Source organism: Eleutherodactylus coqui, chromosome 1 (assembly GCF_035609145.1).
Source record: "Eleutherodactylus coqui strain aEleCoq1 chromosome 1, aEleCoq1.hap1, whole genome shotgun sequence".
Classification (NCBI taxonomy): Eukaryota; Metazoa; Chordata; class Amphibia; order Anura; family Eleutherodactylidae; genus Eleutherodactylus; species Eleutherodactylus coqui.
This window is the reverse complement of record NC_089837.1, coordinates 496,873,746-496,889,611: the sequence shown is the minus strand read 5'-3', so window position 1 is coordinate 496,889,611 and position 15,866 is coordinate 496,873,746. Positions and strand designations below refer to the sequence as shown.

The 15,866-nt window shown below is 44.2% G+C and overlaps 1 protein-coding gene across 3 annotated transcripts in view; it reads left to right on the top strand.

Moving 5' to 3' along the window:
- The window catches only part of DEUP1 (deuterosome assembly protein 1), a 71,560-nt gene that overhangs the window by 15,411 nt on the left and 40,283 nt on the right, over positions 1–15,866 (top strand). Inside the window, exons 6-8 of one of the 3 annotated variants that reach the window (XM_066586951.1) lie at positions 7,960–8,211; positions 11,737–11,867; positions 15,183–15,276. In XM_066586951.1, coding sequence (XP_066443048.1) covers positions 7,960–8,211; positions 11,737–11,867; positions 15,183–15,276 — 477 coding nt within the window. Of the gene's footprint in view, positions 1–7,956; positions 8,212–11,736; positions 11,868–15,182; positions 15,277–15,866 lie in introns of all 3 variants that reach the window. The other 2 variants (XM_066586944.1, XM_066586960.1) reach the window with 2 other exon arrangements.

Genomic DNA, 15,866 nt, shown 5'->3' with positions numbered 1-15,866 from the left:
TGCTTGTATGGAGGGAGATTGCGGGTCGATCCCGCTCCATACAATGCGGCTGTGGCTGTTACTTACAGCTGACACCTGTGGGAAACAGCTCTGATAAGCCACACTGCTCATTGGAGCTGTTAACCTTTTCAATGTCGCTGTCGGAGTTGGCGTTTAAAGAGTTAAGCTGCGCCGCTCATCAAAGCTGTTATCGAAGCTGTTGCGGACAGGTGTCTGCTGTAAGAAACAGCCGCCATCCGATGTTCTAGGTTTAAGGCCTCCCGCGATAAGATCGTCGGATGCCGTGCGATTGCCACAGCAGTGGATGGGCCTTCCTAAAAGGCCTCGGGGCTGCCTATGCTGAGTGCCTATACAACCGTGCATATGGCATGGTTTAATAGAATGCCTGTCTGAACGCTGTACAGTATGATGTAATGCTATGGTATCAGATCATACTCCAGGACAATTTTGTTTGTATCTAGAGAAGTTCGTAACTCGCATGTTCGCATGTAGGGGACTATCTCTTGTCATTTCCATCTGTCAGTAATAGTTAATAGTAATAGTCCTACCCCAACCACAATTTTGCTTCACTGTGTACATTCATATCAAAACCGAAAGAACACTATTTGTTTTTCAGTATCTGCGCAGCTCGGGGCAATGGCATATCATGTGTTTTAGATCACTGTTACACAGATTACATCTGTTACACTATTTACTCCGTAACCAATTTTGCATAGTATATTTAGGTAAAATATTCCTGTTAAGAATTCTCTGTGTTGAACAATTCCTTCTACTTTAAAGGGCCCCTTAACAATAAACTGATCACAAAGTGCCCCCCACCGATCTGCTGTAATCTGTGGGGAAACTAGGCAGTAAGTGTACAGTTTCCCTGCAGCACTCCCACAGGAAAAATGTATGTAATGCAGAACAGGTCCTCCAGAGTAAGAAACACTCTTTATAACCGCTCTGCTCTCTAGCCAGGAGATGAGAAACCTGAACAAAGAATGCTGTCACTCTATTAAAAAGGTCTTCCAGGACTGAGGTATTGCTGACCGATCTTTAGGATAGGTCATCATTATCAAATCAATGGGGGTCTACTGCTCAGGGCTCCCACCGATCAGCTGTTTGAAGAAGCAATGGCGCTCTGATGAGCACTGTGGCCTCTTCTTAGGTATGGGATATCACTTTTTCCATTCGTCACATGTCCTAAGAGTAGCTAACTCATTGGACCATTCGCTTGTGTGTATAGTGCCATAGGCTGTAATGGGTCCATGTGCTGTCCATGAAATACACGGATGGAAAATATAGGCTTCTAAATAAGCCCCAAGGACATAAATCTGGATTACTTTTTCTGCTAGGCTGGACATCCCTAGTATTCTAATCTATTCCCTTCTGAAGCGTCTGTAGACATCACAAAAAGCTCTGCAGAACTTAATTAATGCTTTCACATTCTCCAAATAGTACATTTGCGTAGGGTGGTTCCGAAAAGTGAATGGAGCGGGCTTGATGGCTAGCTGGCTGTTTCTGACAGCTGTCGATAATTGCCGCGATCAGAGTTAGCTCTGATTGTGGCAGTTAACTGTCTAGATGCTGTGGTTTGAAGTTAACCTTGTGCCTTAATAGTCAGTGGGAGGGACTGACCCGAACCCCTCCCCCTCCTGTGCCTTATTGTATTCCTTCACATACGACATTTCATCTGAATAGGTTTTAAACAAGCATAGACCTATACGGTCACAAAGTCACTGATACGGATTTATGAATTCCAGATTCTGACAGCTTTGTGTGGGTAGTCCAACCATTTAGTGAATTGAATGTGCTGTTGACTAACTGCAACCCTTCACATGCCCCATCTTCACAACTAAAGGCTGCCATGCATAGATGCCTTAATATGTAAGGTCAAGTTCCCCGTGGAAACTACATTCAAAAATAAAACTATTGCAATTTTTTTTTTTACATTTTAATAAAAAATAAAAATTTTTCCAAATTAATAAAACCTACTTATACAAAAAGAGGCGCAGAGCCATGATTGGGTACACAATTCAACATAAGCATACACATTACAAGTCATGACTGTCTAGAGAGAAGAGGTTCATTAGGTTTAAACAGATTCCACCATCCCCAGCTCGGGCATCCTCTACCTGTCAGCACAATCCCCAGCACCACAGATCTTGACTATAAAGGGTTTGACACCATAAAGTCCATCCATGTTGCCCAAGAGGCCATCCAAGAGAACACAGTGAGATATCTGCGAGAATAAGCTTCTTCCAGGTGATGTGTTTGATTCACCGAGTTTTTGACCTCCGATATTGAGGGGGTCTCCCTTGACTTCCAATGTCTAGCTATCATTAGTTGTGATGCTAGGGTGATGTGAGATGAGGACTGAATAGAAGGGGGACAATTTATTTGTGTTTAAAAAACAAAGAGCCAGTGCTGGGTCCAGGGACACAAGTTGACATGACGGCAAGTAAATAAAATCAAAAACCACATTCCAGAAAGAGTGAATAACTGGGCACGACCACCACATCTGGAAGTATGTGCCCTTCGTGCCACATCCCCTCCAGCAAGTCTCGGGGACATCTTTATTCATTTTAACAAGTCTCGCTGGTGTCAGGTACCAACGCAGGAATATCTTGTGCGATGGCTTCCAATGGGCAATACCGTGCGAAACCTTCTTGGTCCAGGCGAGGGCTTGGTTCCCCTCACTCAAACTGAATTTCTACCTAAGGTCTATTTCCCACAACAACATTTGTGTGGGCTTATTCTGAGTCCGGGAGAACGAGTCATCATAAAATACGGATATGCCTCCAGAGGCACTCAACGGGAGTGAGAAAGAAATGAAGGCTGCCTTAGGAAACACTGGGCTCCAAACATCAAGGGTTTGTAAACAGATCTTAATCTCAGATGGGCAAAACCCAACTTTCTAGGGAGTTTAAATGTCTGGCTCAAAGTGGAGAAATCCAGCATGACATTCTCTTTATAAAGATCTCCAGTTCTTTTATTACCTGAGGACTCCCACACACTGAAATCAAACTCTGAGAGCATGGAGGAAAGGAATCGTAAAGGGAGAGCCGAGATCGGGACCACACTAGAAGATGAGGAGGCCAATAGGTTCCAGATTTGGACTGAAATTTGGAGGCTCGGGAGGGCATGAGTCAGTAGAGAGGGGGGCTTAGCCCCAAGAAGGGAAATTAGGGTAGCATCTAAGGCTGCAGTCTTTATGGAAACCCATTTTTTTATGTGACGTGGCAGCCCACCACTGTTTAGTTTGATCTAGTACGAGTGGCAGCAAAGTATCTCTTGACATCAGATGCCCTCATGCCTCCCAACTCAGAGGGGAGAATTTAACTCTGGTGTGTGCTCCTCCCCAGATAAATTTATTAATAATAGCTTGAAGTTTAGTAAGGAAGGTTGCTGTAATAGGGATTGCTACTGTTCTGAAGATATATAGAATTTGTGAAAGGATCATCATTTTAACCTCTGCAATTCTACCAGCCTAAGATATAAAGGGTTTGTGAAAGTTCTTTAAGATTTGTGGGATGTAGTTAAGTGGCAGGTAATTTTTGGCAAAGGTAAGTTACATTGATGCCTAAATGGGGTATGGAGTGCTCGTTCCACGTATATGGGGCTGAGTCTGTTTTGATTCGCTTAGTTTTAGTGTCCATTCCAACATTTAGCAGTTGAGATTTTGCGTTATTTACTTTATAATAAGAAATCTCACCGAAATGGGCTAGAGTTGATTGGTTTTTTTACATTTTTAACAAAAAAAATAAATTTTTAAAATTTTTTTAAGTTAAACAAAAACACTTTGCTTATTTTTCCCATAAAATATCTAAACCATTAAAAAAATACATATTTTAGTATCGCTGTTTACATAAGTCTGAACTATTAGAATATCACAATATTTTTATGCTATGTTATGTGGCATTAAAAAAAATTAAAAAATCGGAATGCCAGAGTTGCAGGTCTTATTGTTATGCCAGCTCCCAAAAATTTATTGAGAAAAAGTGATCAAAAAGATCTATATCTCCCAAAGTGGTACTAATGAATGCCACAACTAGTCCTGCAAAAAATAGCACTCGCACCTCCCAAAAATAAAGGGACAAGTCTTAGAATCCGGTGTTTTTAAAAAGGCTTTCATTTACTTCTTAAAAATAAAAAAATCTATAAGGTTGTTCTATGGGGCAGTACAGTTACGATGATACCAAAGTACATATCATTTTTAGTATACCGTGAACGCTGTAAACCCCATCCACCCCCCCCCCCCCCCCCATCCCCTTACCTCTCCTCTCAAAAATTGGGGCAATAGCTTTTTTTTTTTTTTACTTTTCTTTCTACTTAAAATTTTCTTTTTAGGTTTTTCCGTACATTATGTGTTTAAGTTAAATGCTACCATTAAAATTTTTTTTTTTAAATTCCACCCATTTCACAAAAAACAAGCCTGAGCTAGCCCTCAGACAGCAATGTTGATGGGAAAATAAAAAAAAAAAAAAAAAAAAGTTATGGCTCTTGCAAGGCAGGAAGGGAAAAACTAAAATAGAAAAATGAAAAATCTCTGGTCCTAAAGGGGTTAACTTAAAAATCTGGCTTTCATGTATCTGATTCATTTGTAAGTGTGGCAGCTCCAATGGAGTGCGATGCTAGAGAGCCCTGTAATCATTCTGGACCCCGCCGACCTCTTGGAATTAATGTGGATTGCACACACTCCAGTGATGCTGCCTTGTTTCCTGCTTTATTGTAGATTAACATTCACACAGATGTCTTGCTAATGCAGCAGATCTCATTCCTGGCATGGAGAGAAGTGCTGTGTCAGCGATACCAGGATACTTTCTAGTATGTGTCTGACCGCAGAGAAACCATTGACGTATGCTTCTGAGAACTTGCTAATGGGTCAAAGGATTACCCACAAGAGGCTGATCCCGTCTGTAATATCATTATATATAACATGGACTGTCTCCGATTGGTGACTGTAATAGACAATGCATTCACTGAAGGGCAGAGTTCTTGTCCTAGGACAATGATATATATCTTAGTGGAATTAGGAATATTTATTTTGAATACACAGGACAAACCAATGTGGGGGTCCCTTTGCGTGTTGCCCCTGGTGGAATTTTTCTTAAGCCTCCGCTGGCTTTTCTCAGAGCATCTATTTTTAAAATATTTCACAATAAACAACATTCCGGGTAAATACTTTGTCACTTTTTATCATAAATCTTCCCTGCAAAGGGGAATCCAAAACCCTTTTACTTGGATGACACAGCCGGCTTCTCCACCTACCCCCTCCCTCCCCTCAAACCCCCTAGAACTTTGGTATATAAGCTGAATGCAGCAAAAGCCACCGATCTGAAAAACGAGCGTCCTTTACCGATGCCCCTTCACGTGCGCTTGGGCAACAGGAACCGTTTGTCGCCCGAGACGCTAAGGAATTGAACCCCTTGTGTTGGCTAGTGTCCACATCACGCTGTACATTCCTGTACAGAGCTTCGATGTGAGTGATGAAATGCAGTAGAAGCGTCTGGCCATGGACTGGTGGGCATATTAACTTTTTCCACCAGATTTGTGCCTTATTCAGCAATTTCAGCAACCTGATTGGTTGTTTGGCTGAATCACCGCCCCTTCAGTTGGTGGACCAGAAGCATCTGAGTCAAATTCGCTTATTAGTGTAGTGGGAGATGCTCTCCACTACACTGTGCCACAGGGCAAAGTAGAGTGAGTTTGGATGAGACGGTGCCCCACCACCACTATCCACCCACCTACAGCAGCGCCCACAAACAGCACTGTAAATTCCTCAGCACTACCCCCCTTCCAGCTTGGTACCACTCGCATCATGCTCTGCTGTATAGAGCTTCGATGTGGCGCTGACTGTATCAGGAGCCACTCTCCACTACACTGGTAATTGGGTGGCGCTGCATCATTGTCAACCAGCTCAAACCCACCAGCTTGTGAATTTGTACCAGTGTCGTTTGAAAGCATAAACAATTAGGTGTCAAGTCCCCTTCTATTGTCCCAAATGTATAAATGCCTTAGCCTGTCATATGGTCATCCAACTACGTGGTAGGAGTGTTTTAGTTACAAGCCGACACGACACGCTAAGGCATACATATATGTTGTATTAGATGGTTGTTATCAGCTGCTCCCTGCTATATCTATTACCTGAATTACTGGCGTTACGAGCAATGGATGTTGTTATTTCAGCGGTACAGCAGCAGATAAATCATGTTTTATATTACATCACAGTGGGATTACAGGAGCATTTGTAGGAGCCTGCCAGATTGCTGCAGTAATCTAATACCTCAGGGCTTTACTGCCGAGATACCCAAGGAAAAAAAAAAGGAATTTAAAGTGTACTCATGGTTTCAGAAAACTTTTGAGATGTCATATGAAACGGAAGGGCATAAGCGCACATCTGAACACTGGGACATTAGTTAGATCATCAAAGAGATAGGAAGGCAGTACTATTGGTACCTACATTATTTATAGGAAGAACAGGGAGGCAGTACTATCTGTATCTGCATAGTTTACAGGGAGAGACAGTACTAGCTGTGCCTACATCATTTACAGGAAGAGATAGGAAGTCCATGCAATATGTGGCCACCTCTTTTAGGCCGAGCCCACATGAACGATCTCGATTCCGCATGCGGACGGCGACCCTCCGTTCCTGCTTTTTCTGCACTGCTTTTCCCCACACCATTGCTAGACGCAATGTCAATTGCGGATGGTCTATGAGTCGGATGGCTTCCATTGACTTCACAGTAAAATAGAGTGTGCCACATTTTTCTCCACTTGTGGAAAACGCAATTAATTTCCACAAGTGAGAAGTTAAAAGCGTTTTTTAATTAATTTTTTTACATACCATTTGAATGCATTCCATTTGCTGCGCGTCCTCTATGCGAGCGCTAACCATGGATTCCGCAATAGCTATCCACCCATGTAAGAGCAGCCTAAAGGCCCCTTTACACACACAGAAATCTTTCAAAAGATGGAAAGATCACTGATCCTTTTGTATAAACTACTAATAGGCACTAATTGCTATTAGTACTTTTTATTAGCTTCATTTGTATGCAAATTAGCTTCTGGGAGCTGTTACAGAACTCAGCAGGAGGTCTGAGCTCTATAATTCGCTCCATTGCTCAACGGGCTCCCCATGGAGAATTCAGCACAATGGACAGCAGACACCGCATGTGGTCCTGCTTATCAGCTGTTCTGCAGCAGGGTTGAGAACAGCTGTAACAATGTTATCAGCTGTAATCAGCTCTCCTTAGGGAACTGAAAACCAGTTCGGTCGAGCAGTGAAAGGTGCGCACATTTAGACACAACAATTATCGCTCAAAAGATGGCTTTTGAGCGATAATCGTTGTCTAAATGGGTCTTAACAGAGAGACAGGGGAGATAGTAATATTTGTAACTACATCATTTCCAGGAAGAGACAGTAAGACAGTACTATCTGTGCCTTGCTGTATATTTTTTACATGACGAGAGGAAAATGGTACTATCTGTGCCTACATCATTTTACAGGGATGGAATATCTGGTAAAAAGGTGACCTTTATATAGCTACATGTGTAAGTGCAGGATTGTAATATAGGGAGAGAACATCTCAGCAACTCCGTTTTACTGAAGGATTATTTACACCCTTCTAGTTTTATGGTTATTTTGCACAAATGAAAATTTTAGATTCCTTTTTTATACTGATTTCATGCTTATTTTGCTTGGATAGCAGCCAGTATGAAATGAGATTTGTGGACCTGCAGGTAGCATTTCCATTTCTTCTGCAATGACTTAATACAAAACCTTTTCTGGTTTTCGGCTCCTTTTACATTTACTCTTCCCTTCTAGTAATTATTCCAGCCTGGTGAGCCGCGCCGAGCATCTTTCTTGCAGGTTTCATTTATCTAATTGGTGCTCGGGGTCTCATTATTTCTGGCCTACAATAAAGGATACAATGTATAATTGTAATTTGATGTGTATTTCTGGTTTCCTAGAAGCAGTCACAAAGCTATCAGGCGCAGGTCTCAGGCAGGACACAGCCGCAGGACCAGGCAATTACAAATAACCCAAGCGAAATCAGAAGATTGAGGTGCCAGCTTGACGCTTCTCAGGAGACGATCAGGAGCGGCAGGGTCATCATTGAAAATCTGAAGTCTACTGTAAAAGAAATAACATTAAGTAGGAACTCGCTGAAAGATGAGAATCGGCGCCTCCTACAGGAGCTGAGGGACTGTCAGAAGCAATGTCAGGTAATGGCGTGATGGAAGGCAGCACACAAATGCCAATAATGGTTCTGTCAAGTCCAATTATAAGACCTTGTTATCGATGCAAGCACCTTATTACCCTAAATGTCCAGTTCTATTGTCCTGGCATATTTAACAGGTTCAGCCAACTAGACAAGCTAGTAAACACCTCTTGGTGGTGGGGGGGATGTCACCTGTCAACGAAAGGAGCAACTGGCAGAAGCTGTTCACCAGGGAGTAATAGGATGGCAAGGGGAGATGTGATGTGTAGAATGGGGAAAGTCTTAAGTAGGTTTTACACCTTTTTTCTGCTACTCTGGACCCTCTTTTTCGTCCCGAGCAGCCGCCGATCGGCCACTGTGTTTACATGCATTACTTCTGCAGTAAACATAGCAATAGACTGTTGTCTACAACTTCCAGCATGCGTAGACCTTGTTTAACGGACAGTGCTGTAGCTCCGCCCACAGCTCACGGGTCCTGCAACTTACCAGCACTAACCTTCCTCTCATTCGGAGCACCAGAGAAAGTCTAGACCTTCCTCTGAACTGCACATGACCGATACAGCACAGTGCTTCCTCCTCTGCCCCCCCCCCCCCCCCATCATGCACTGCTCACAGGTTGTTTGAGGCTATAGGCAGGGCAGGAAGTAGCAAATGCGGATAAGATGTCAGAGGAAGTAGGGATATTTTTTAGGCGAAGGGTCATGTGACCTACATGGAAAATGAAGGAAGTAACTAGACTAGGTACAGTGAACATATACAAAAATGACTTATGATCACATACATTAGATTTTAAAATGTTAGTCTGTGCCCAGAATACCCCTTTAAAGGGATTTGCTGGGCATTTACTATTGATGACTTGTGGGATACGGTTTCAATGATAAATCCCCTTTAAAATATGTTAATGCTTAAAGTCCTTAAAGTGCCTCTTCAGTCAGAAGCTCAAAATTACCTGTAAGGCAGTATCTACAGAGAATGCTATCCTGCTATTATTTTCCTGCTTTTTAGCTCCTCTCCATCATGGCATTGTTGTAATCTGTGGCTATACCTTAGCTGCAGTGTCCCTAGGATGTGTGCAGTAGTCTGAGACACATCCTCTGCATCATGATTGGTAGCCTGGGACATCCCGCCGGCCTCATCATTAGTAGCTTGGGTTACATCCCCTGCTTAATTTTTGGTAGATGAGGATACACACCATGCCTACACAGCTATAAATCCTTTAGAGGAACCCCCAAGTGTCTACTAATTAATCAGGGTTTCCTTGTTTTTGAGCAGTTGGAGCTCTGTCTTTAAGACATGTTTATACCATCTAGGTCTTAACGCTTTTCAATCTACTGTCTGATGTCTTCCTACATTCTGATTGAAGCTTGTATAGCACCAATGTCAGAAGATGTCCAACAGGGTATTCTTACTATCTATTGCCAGCCACTCCACTGTCGGAGCCTCTCTGGCGCACACACACTGGCTTTAGCCAGCAGATGGCACCGTTGTATAACAGCAAAAAGAGAAAGCCTTTTAGGAAACCCTGAATCCAAAATTGGATTGGAAAGGGTTAAATTGTCCAGTCACAAGCTCAAAATTGCATGTTAATCAGTAGCTACAAGATATGCTATCCTATTTATTTTTCTTACATTTTTTTGCTTTTTAGCTCATCTCCATTAAGATAGTGCTATAATCTGTGACTACAGCTTAGCTGCACTGTCGTCAGGGAGTTTGTGGTAGTCTGAGACCCCCCCCCCCCCCCCCGTCTTATCATTAGTAGTCTGGGACACACCCCCTGCCTCATCATTGGTAGTCTGGGACACACCCTATGCCTATAGGGCTATAAATCATTCTTAGCAGCCTCCAAGTGGCTTCTAGTAATCAATGATTTCTTGTTTTTGAGAACTTGAAGATGTGTCTTTGGCTGGTAACACGCCGCCTTATTTCAAATGCAAAATACGCATTTAGGATGTTTTGGGGTTGTGTCAAGAGACATGCGGTCAGGCCAGGTCGCACGTCTGTATTACGGACTGAAATATGGTGGTGTATCACTGGCCTATTAGGACATGTTTATACAATCTGGTAAGTCAGAATCTGGAAATATATACAAATCAGTAGCTACAGGGGATGCGATCCTGCTATTTATTTTCCTTAGATTTTGCTGCTTTTTAGCTCCTCTGTTTAGGGCAGTGCTGTGATCTGTGACTATAGCTTTGCTGCAGTGTCCACAGGGAAGTATGCGGTAGTCCAGGACACACCCCCTGCCTCATGATTAGTTTACGCTGCCGCTCTGCCTTCTCTGATTGGCTACTGTTACCATACAGGGCAGCGCCGGGTCCCGCGGCCGGCGCGAGCCGCTCCGGTATCGGCTCCGGCGTCCCGGAGCTCTGCAGTCGGGGCACTCCCGGCGGCGTGGGGCAGCCAGCGTGCGGCGGCGTGGGCGTGTCCGCCCGTAGGGTGCCGCCCGCTCTCCCCCACCTTCCTTATGCAACAGTGGGAGAGTCGGCTCCTCCCACTCTCCGCCCCTGGGCGTAGGCTTGAAGTTAAAAGGCTGGCAGTGACCTGAGCTCACTGCCAGTTATTGGTTCTGTTAGCCACTAGTTAGTCTGTCTGCAGCTAGTCTCAGCAGCTCCTAGTTTGCTAGTCAGCTTCCTCCAGCCTGTCTTTGCTCAGTCTTTGTTCTGTTGGTCTGTTCCACCTGCCTCTTCTGTCGGCACTCTGTCCCCCGTTAGGTAGTTCCATCTAGGTAGTCGCCAGGTCCCTAGCCAGAGCAGGGACCGCCGCCAAGTTGTCAGCCTGGGGTTAGCCAGGGCCGAGGCAAGTAGGCAGGGACAGTGGGGTGCGGGAAGTTCAGGGCACCCCACCTGGTGCTTGGGGGCCAGAGTGCCGTAACAGTTACTGTGTATAAAGACAAGTCTATCCCAGAATCGACAAGATCTGATTTCTATTACGGCAAGGATAGAATCATTATAAAATACACATTATAAACCCCTAGTGAAAAAGCGATCATTCTCAGTTTTTGGTGCCATACGTTCAGTGAGAGGAATATGCTTTAAAAAGGGAGAGCCTGGTAGGTCATTTTAAGGAAAAATGGAATGTAGGAAGAGAGTTTGGGACAATGTAATGAAAGAAAGCTGATAAGGAGTCTGGTAGAAGAAGAAAGGGACATCGTGAGGATGGAGCCTCGATGGAAGGTGGCCATAAATCCTCATGTTAAGATATAAGAACCTCAAAATGGATCCTGCTTGGAATTATCTGTGATCTCAATAGTTTCTGAGATGCCCAATGCATGTCTGATTGTCTTTGAGCATGGTGTTGATCATCTCTTGTCCTATGTAAGAACAATCCGGGATAGGTTTATCAATGTGAAGCCTACAGCATGCCTGGGCTGGATTCCGTATTCTCCTGCGGTTAGCTGAGGAGCAGCTCGAGCATTTCTAGCTTTCTTTTCTATAAAGCCCATCATTGATCAGTTGTCTTGAATGTAACTGCTTAACAAGCTCACAAATTAGATAACGAATCAATTTCCTCTTAATCACTTGACATGCAGAGAACGGAGGACAAACTCTCCGATGCTATGATTGAGCGGCAAGCGCGTGAGGACCTCTCGAGGGCTGCAGAGCTGGATCAGAGGCGGCTATGCAAGTTTACATGGCAGAGTTCTCAAGAAAATAAGCTCAGGTAAGAGAATCTTCAGGGACACTGTCGGAAAATTTGGGGTCTCATAGGTCCATCCAGCTTAGCCTATTACCTCCCAATGTTGATGTGGGAAATGTGAGACGTGGCACATTCTGCTCAACAGTCACCAAATGCAGTAGAACAAAGGGCGGCCGCGGTAGTGGACAACCCAATAAAAACTACCATAGCTACAATAATCTCTAATGACAAAGAATAAAGGAAAGAGGAAAACAACTGTTTACAATTCCCTATCCCACCCTTCGTATTTCAACTGGGACTGACCAATACCATGGGTTCATATGGGGTCTGGCATGACTATCGGGCTGCCTTTTTCCCCTCCTCTGCTGTCAGGGTAGTGCCACTCTAATTTTTAACCCCTTTTTTTCCCCATTTTCGTTTTTTCTTTCCCTCTTTCAAAGAATCATAATTTATGTATCCATCGACGTAGCTGTCTGAGGGCTGTTTTTTGTGGGACAGGTTGTATTTTTCAATGGTACCATTTACTGTACTATATAATATACTGAAAAACGTTTAAAATTTCCAAGTGGTGTGAAATGGAAAAATAAATTTATATAAATTCCGTCATATGATGAACACAAACGCCAGGACACTTCAAAAATGTAGGTTCGGAGGAGGAAGAGGAGGCACCGTGTCTCAGTGCTTTGCACTTTAACTTTGCAGTGCTGGGGTCCTGGGTTCAAATCTGACGAAGGACAACATCTGCATGGATGCATATATTCTCCCGGAGTTTGTGTTGGTGTCCTCCCACACTTTAAAAACATACTAACAGGTAAATATAGAGTGTGAGCCCCAATGGTGGCAGAAGTGATGTGAAGTAATGTGCAAGATGCATTTACTATATAAATAAAGGGGATTAATATGAAACACAGAAAAGACATACAAACTCCATGCAGATGTTGTCAGATTTGAACCTATGACCCAGCACTGCAAGGCAACAGTGCCAACCGCTGAGCCAAAAGACAAAATAATTTTCTGCACTCCTTCATCCTGGCTGAGCTGGGACATAACTGGTTCAGATTCGCCATGACTTGAATACCCTTAGCAAAGTTCGACCATAAACCAGGTTCGATTTTTCAACCATAAACCAGGTTCGAGTTTGCTCAACGCTAAACTCGGGAAAAACAACCTTATGGTATAAAAATGGGAGGATACCAATCTTTAAGAGGGGGCAGGAAAGGAGAACCGGTGCTGAGCATGTAGAGAAGACAAGAAGTGGTTGAGAAAGAAGCCTGGTGTGAGATGGAGTTTAAAGAAAGAGTCTCCTCTTCTTGAGCTGCAGTGCTGGAGAACAGTCCTTCAGACAGTGTCCTCCCGGAGGGGAACAAGTGAATTTGGTGGAAGTTTAGAAGTCAGAAAGAGAGTAGTTCCTCCGTTCCAGCCCTCCAGATTGCTGTAAACCTGTGTCAACAGGCCCTGAGTGAGGCGAGTCCCAGTTAACAGGGAACAAGACTTTGAAATTAATCTGTTTGCACAGAACTGTTTCTCTGCTGATTATCTGTTAGCACGGATTGAAAGACTTAAGGTCCATTTAGACACAACAATTATTGCTCAAAAATCGCTCAAAGCCATCTTTTCAGCAATAATTATTGTCTAACTGCACTACCATCATGCAGTTTTCGTTAAAGCATCGCTCATCGTTGTCTTTCAGCTCGCTGAAAGACAACGATGAGCCTTATCAGGGATTCACAACGGGATACAGCCTATAGTATTGTTTCAGCTGTATTCCGCTCCCTGATGACATGCGGGCTATGTAGAACGCAGCTGTCCGCCTGCGTTCTCCATACCCTGCACGGAGCGCTTGGCTGTATAACAGCCAGGCTCTCTGTGCAGAAAACAACTGGATGCAGAAGACAAGCGGGGCCACCCTGCTTATCTTTTGCATCCTCCGCTCAGAGCGCTTGACTGTATAACAGCCGGGCGCTCCGAGCACGGACACCGCGCTTATCTTCTGCATCCTCCACTCGGAGCTCTTGGCTGTATGACAACTTTTGAGCGATTTAATCATTGTCTCTAAATGGGCCTTAAGTTACCCTGGATTACTGGGTCACAAATTGCCTTCTTCCTGTTCTACAGTTAATAAACCTGTTTGTTCAGCCATGAGGACTCCCATTAGCTATTCCCACTGGAGCCTCCGGGCCCTGACTGCTAATGGGGACTACTTCAAGACTGGCGCCTCACCTGAACTGATATGACCAGAACCAGGAAACAAGTCCATAGTGATACAGTCCCACAAAAAGTGAGAAAAAGGGAACCTTGACCACCTTAGTGGAGCTTGGCCTGACTCCTTGCAATGGAAACAGGCCAGCCCTATGGCCACAAGGCTGCCCCTGGCCTGGATGATAGGGAGAGCCTGGAACCTGCTGCTTGTGGTACTCTTCATATCAAATCATCTCCTAACATTTAGGTAGCCAATAGTAATTCCACCCGGGAACAAATGGTGCATGCTAAGAGCTCTCCCCATAACTACAAGGGCACTGAGCCCATAGACGGGAAGCAACAATTTTTTTCCCCCCTTTGTGTGTGTTCTTCTAACAATGTGGAGAGCACTTTCAAATTGAGAAACTGAGGTATTTGAGTTTAACCAGTTGCAATGAAAATGTTGCCTAACAACTACAATTTCCTATATGGCGTGGTTTGGCACTACTGCTCCCTAGCAACCAGTCATTACTAAGACCTTCAGGTCAAGGCGAAGAATTCGGGGTCAGAAGGGCTGAGGAGGCAGAGCTAGAGTTTGACTTTCTCTATCTTTAAAGGAGTTTTCCAGAGAAAATACTATTGATTACCTGTCGTTGGTAGGCCGCTTGGGACCCCGGCCAACCAGTTGAAGGGACGCATTCTGTCTGTGCCGCAAATACACAAAGGTCAGAGCAGAAGCTGCTGCTCCGACCCGACCCATGTAGTGGCTGATGCTTGTAACTGAAGGCACAGCTCCCATTGTTTTCAATGAGACCCCAGCCTACAATTACATGCCACGGCCACTATACGGGTCTGAACAGCAGCTTCAGCTCCAACCCTTGCTTATTTGCGGTGCTGACAGTGGGCGCTCAGTTATCTGGGTCATCGATAGTATTTTGCCTGGAAAAGCTCTTTAACTGCTGTATTAACAATGGACGGGTGGGGGGCTGCTAGGATCATTCCAGCTTGAACAGGAGGCCCCCTTCAACAATGTCATTATAGCCTAATGGCATGTACTGTATGAACGGGCATATCCCCTCCTCGTAGACTGAAATGTTGGTAAACTTTCTGTTGTTGTTCATTATCTTTAATTGGAAATTGCCTTTCATTTCTGACTTTCAGCTCTCAAGAAGCAGGCGAGCCCATAAATGAGCGGACACCAAACAGAGAGCAGGCTCAAAAGAGATTAAAACTGTCTCCATGTAAACAAGATCAGGTAATGTAACCGCTGGAGGCCTCTCCTCGTCTTCAGCGTCCTGGTGTTTGTGTTTATGTTCATCATGCTTTAATTGTTGAAAGGTTGATGTTTGCACAGCCGACTCGTAACAGTGCCAGAAATTGTAGAATAGTAAGGGGAAGTCTAGACGGGGCGGATTTGTTACGGAATTAGCGTCCGGTCCGCACGGGAATTCTGAAGCATTTACAGTAGCGGCAAAGTGGATAAAATTGTGACGGTCTCGTCCACAAGCTGTGGAAATTACCCGCATGAAAGCTGTGCAAAATTCAATTCTGCAGCATGTCAATTTTATCGCCCTTTCAGCTGCGCAATTTACATATTCTCAATGAGGGAGGGAATTCTGTGCAGGAATATGCGATAAACTCTGCGCCAAATGGTGTGGATTTTGAGGCAGGTTTCTATTGCTGATTTGCAGAATGCTCGCTTCTGACTTTCCGATGCAAATAAGCCTCCGTGTGGACCAGCGTTGGCCTGCTTTGTATGATATTGCTTTCATGACATGTTGAGCGAAGGGGTTACACCTACCCAGAACTAGAACAATATGGGAAGGGAAGTGAAAGGCCAGGTAA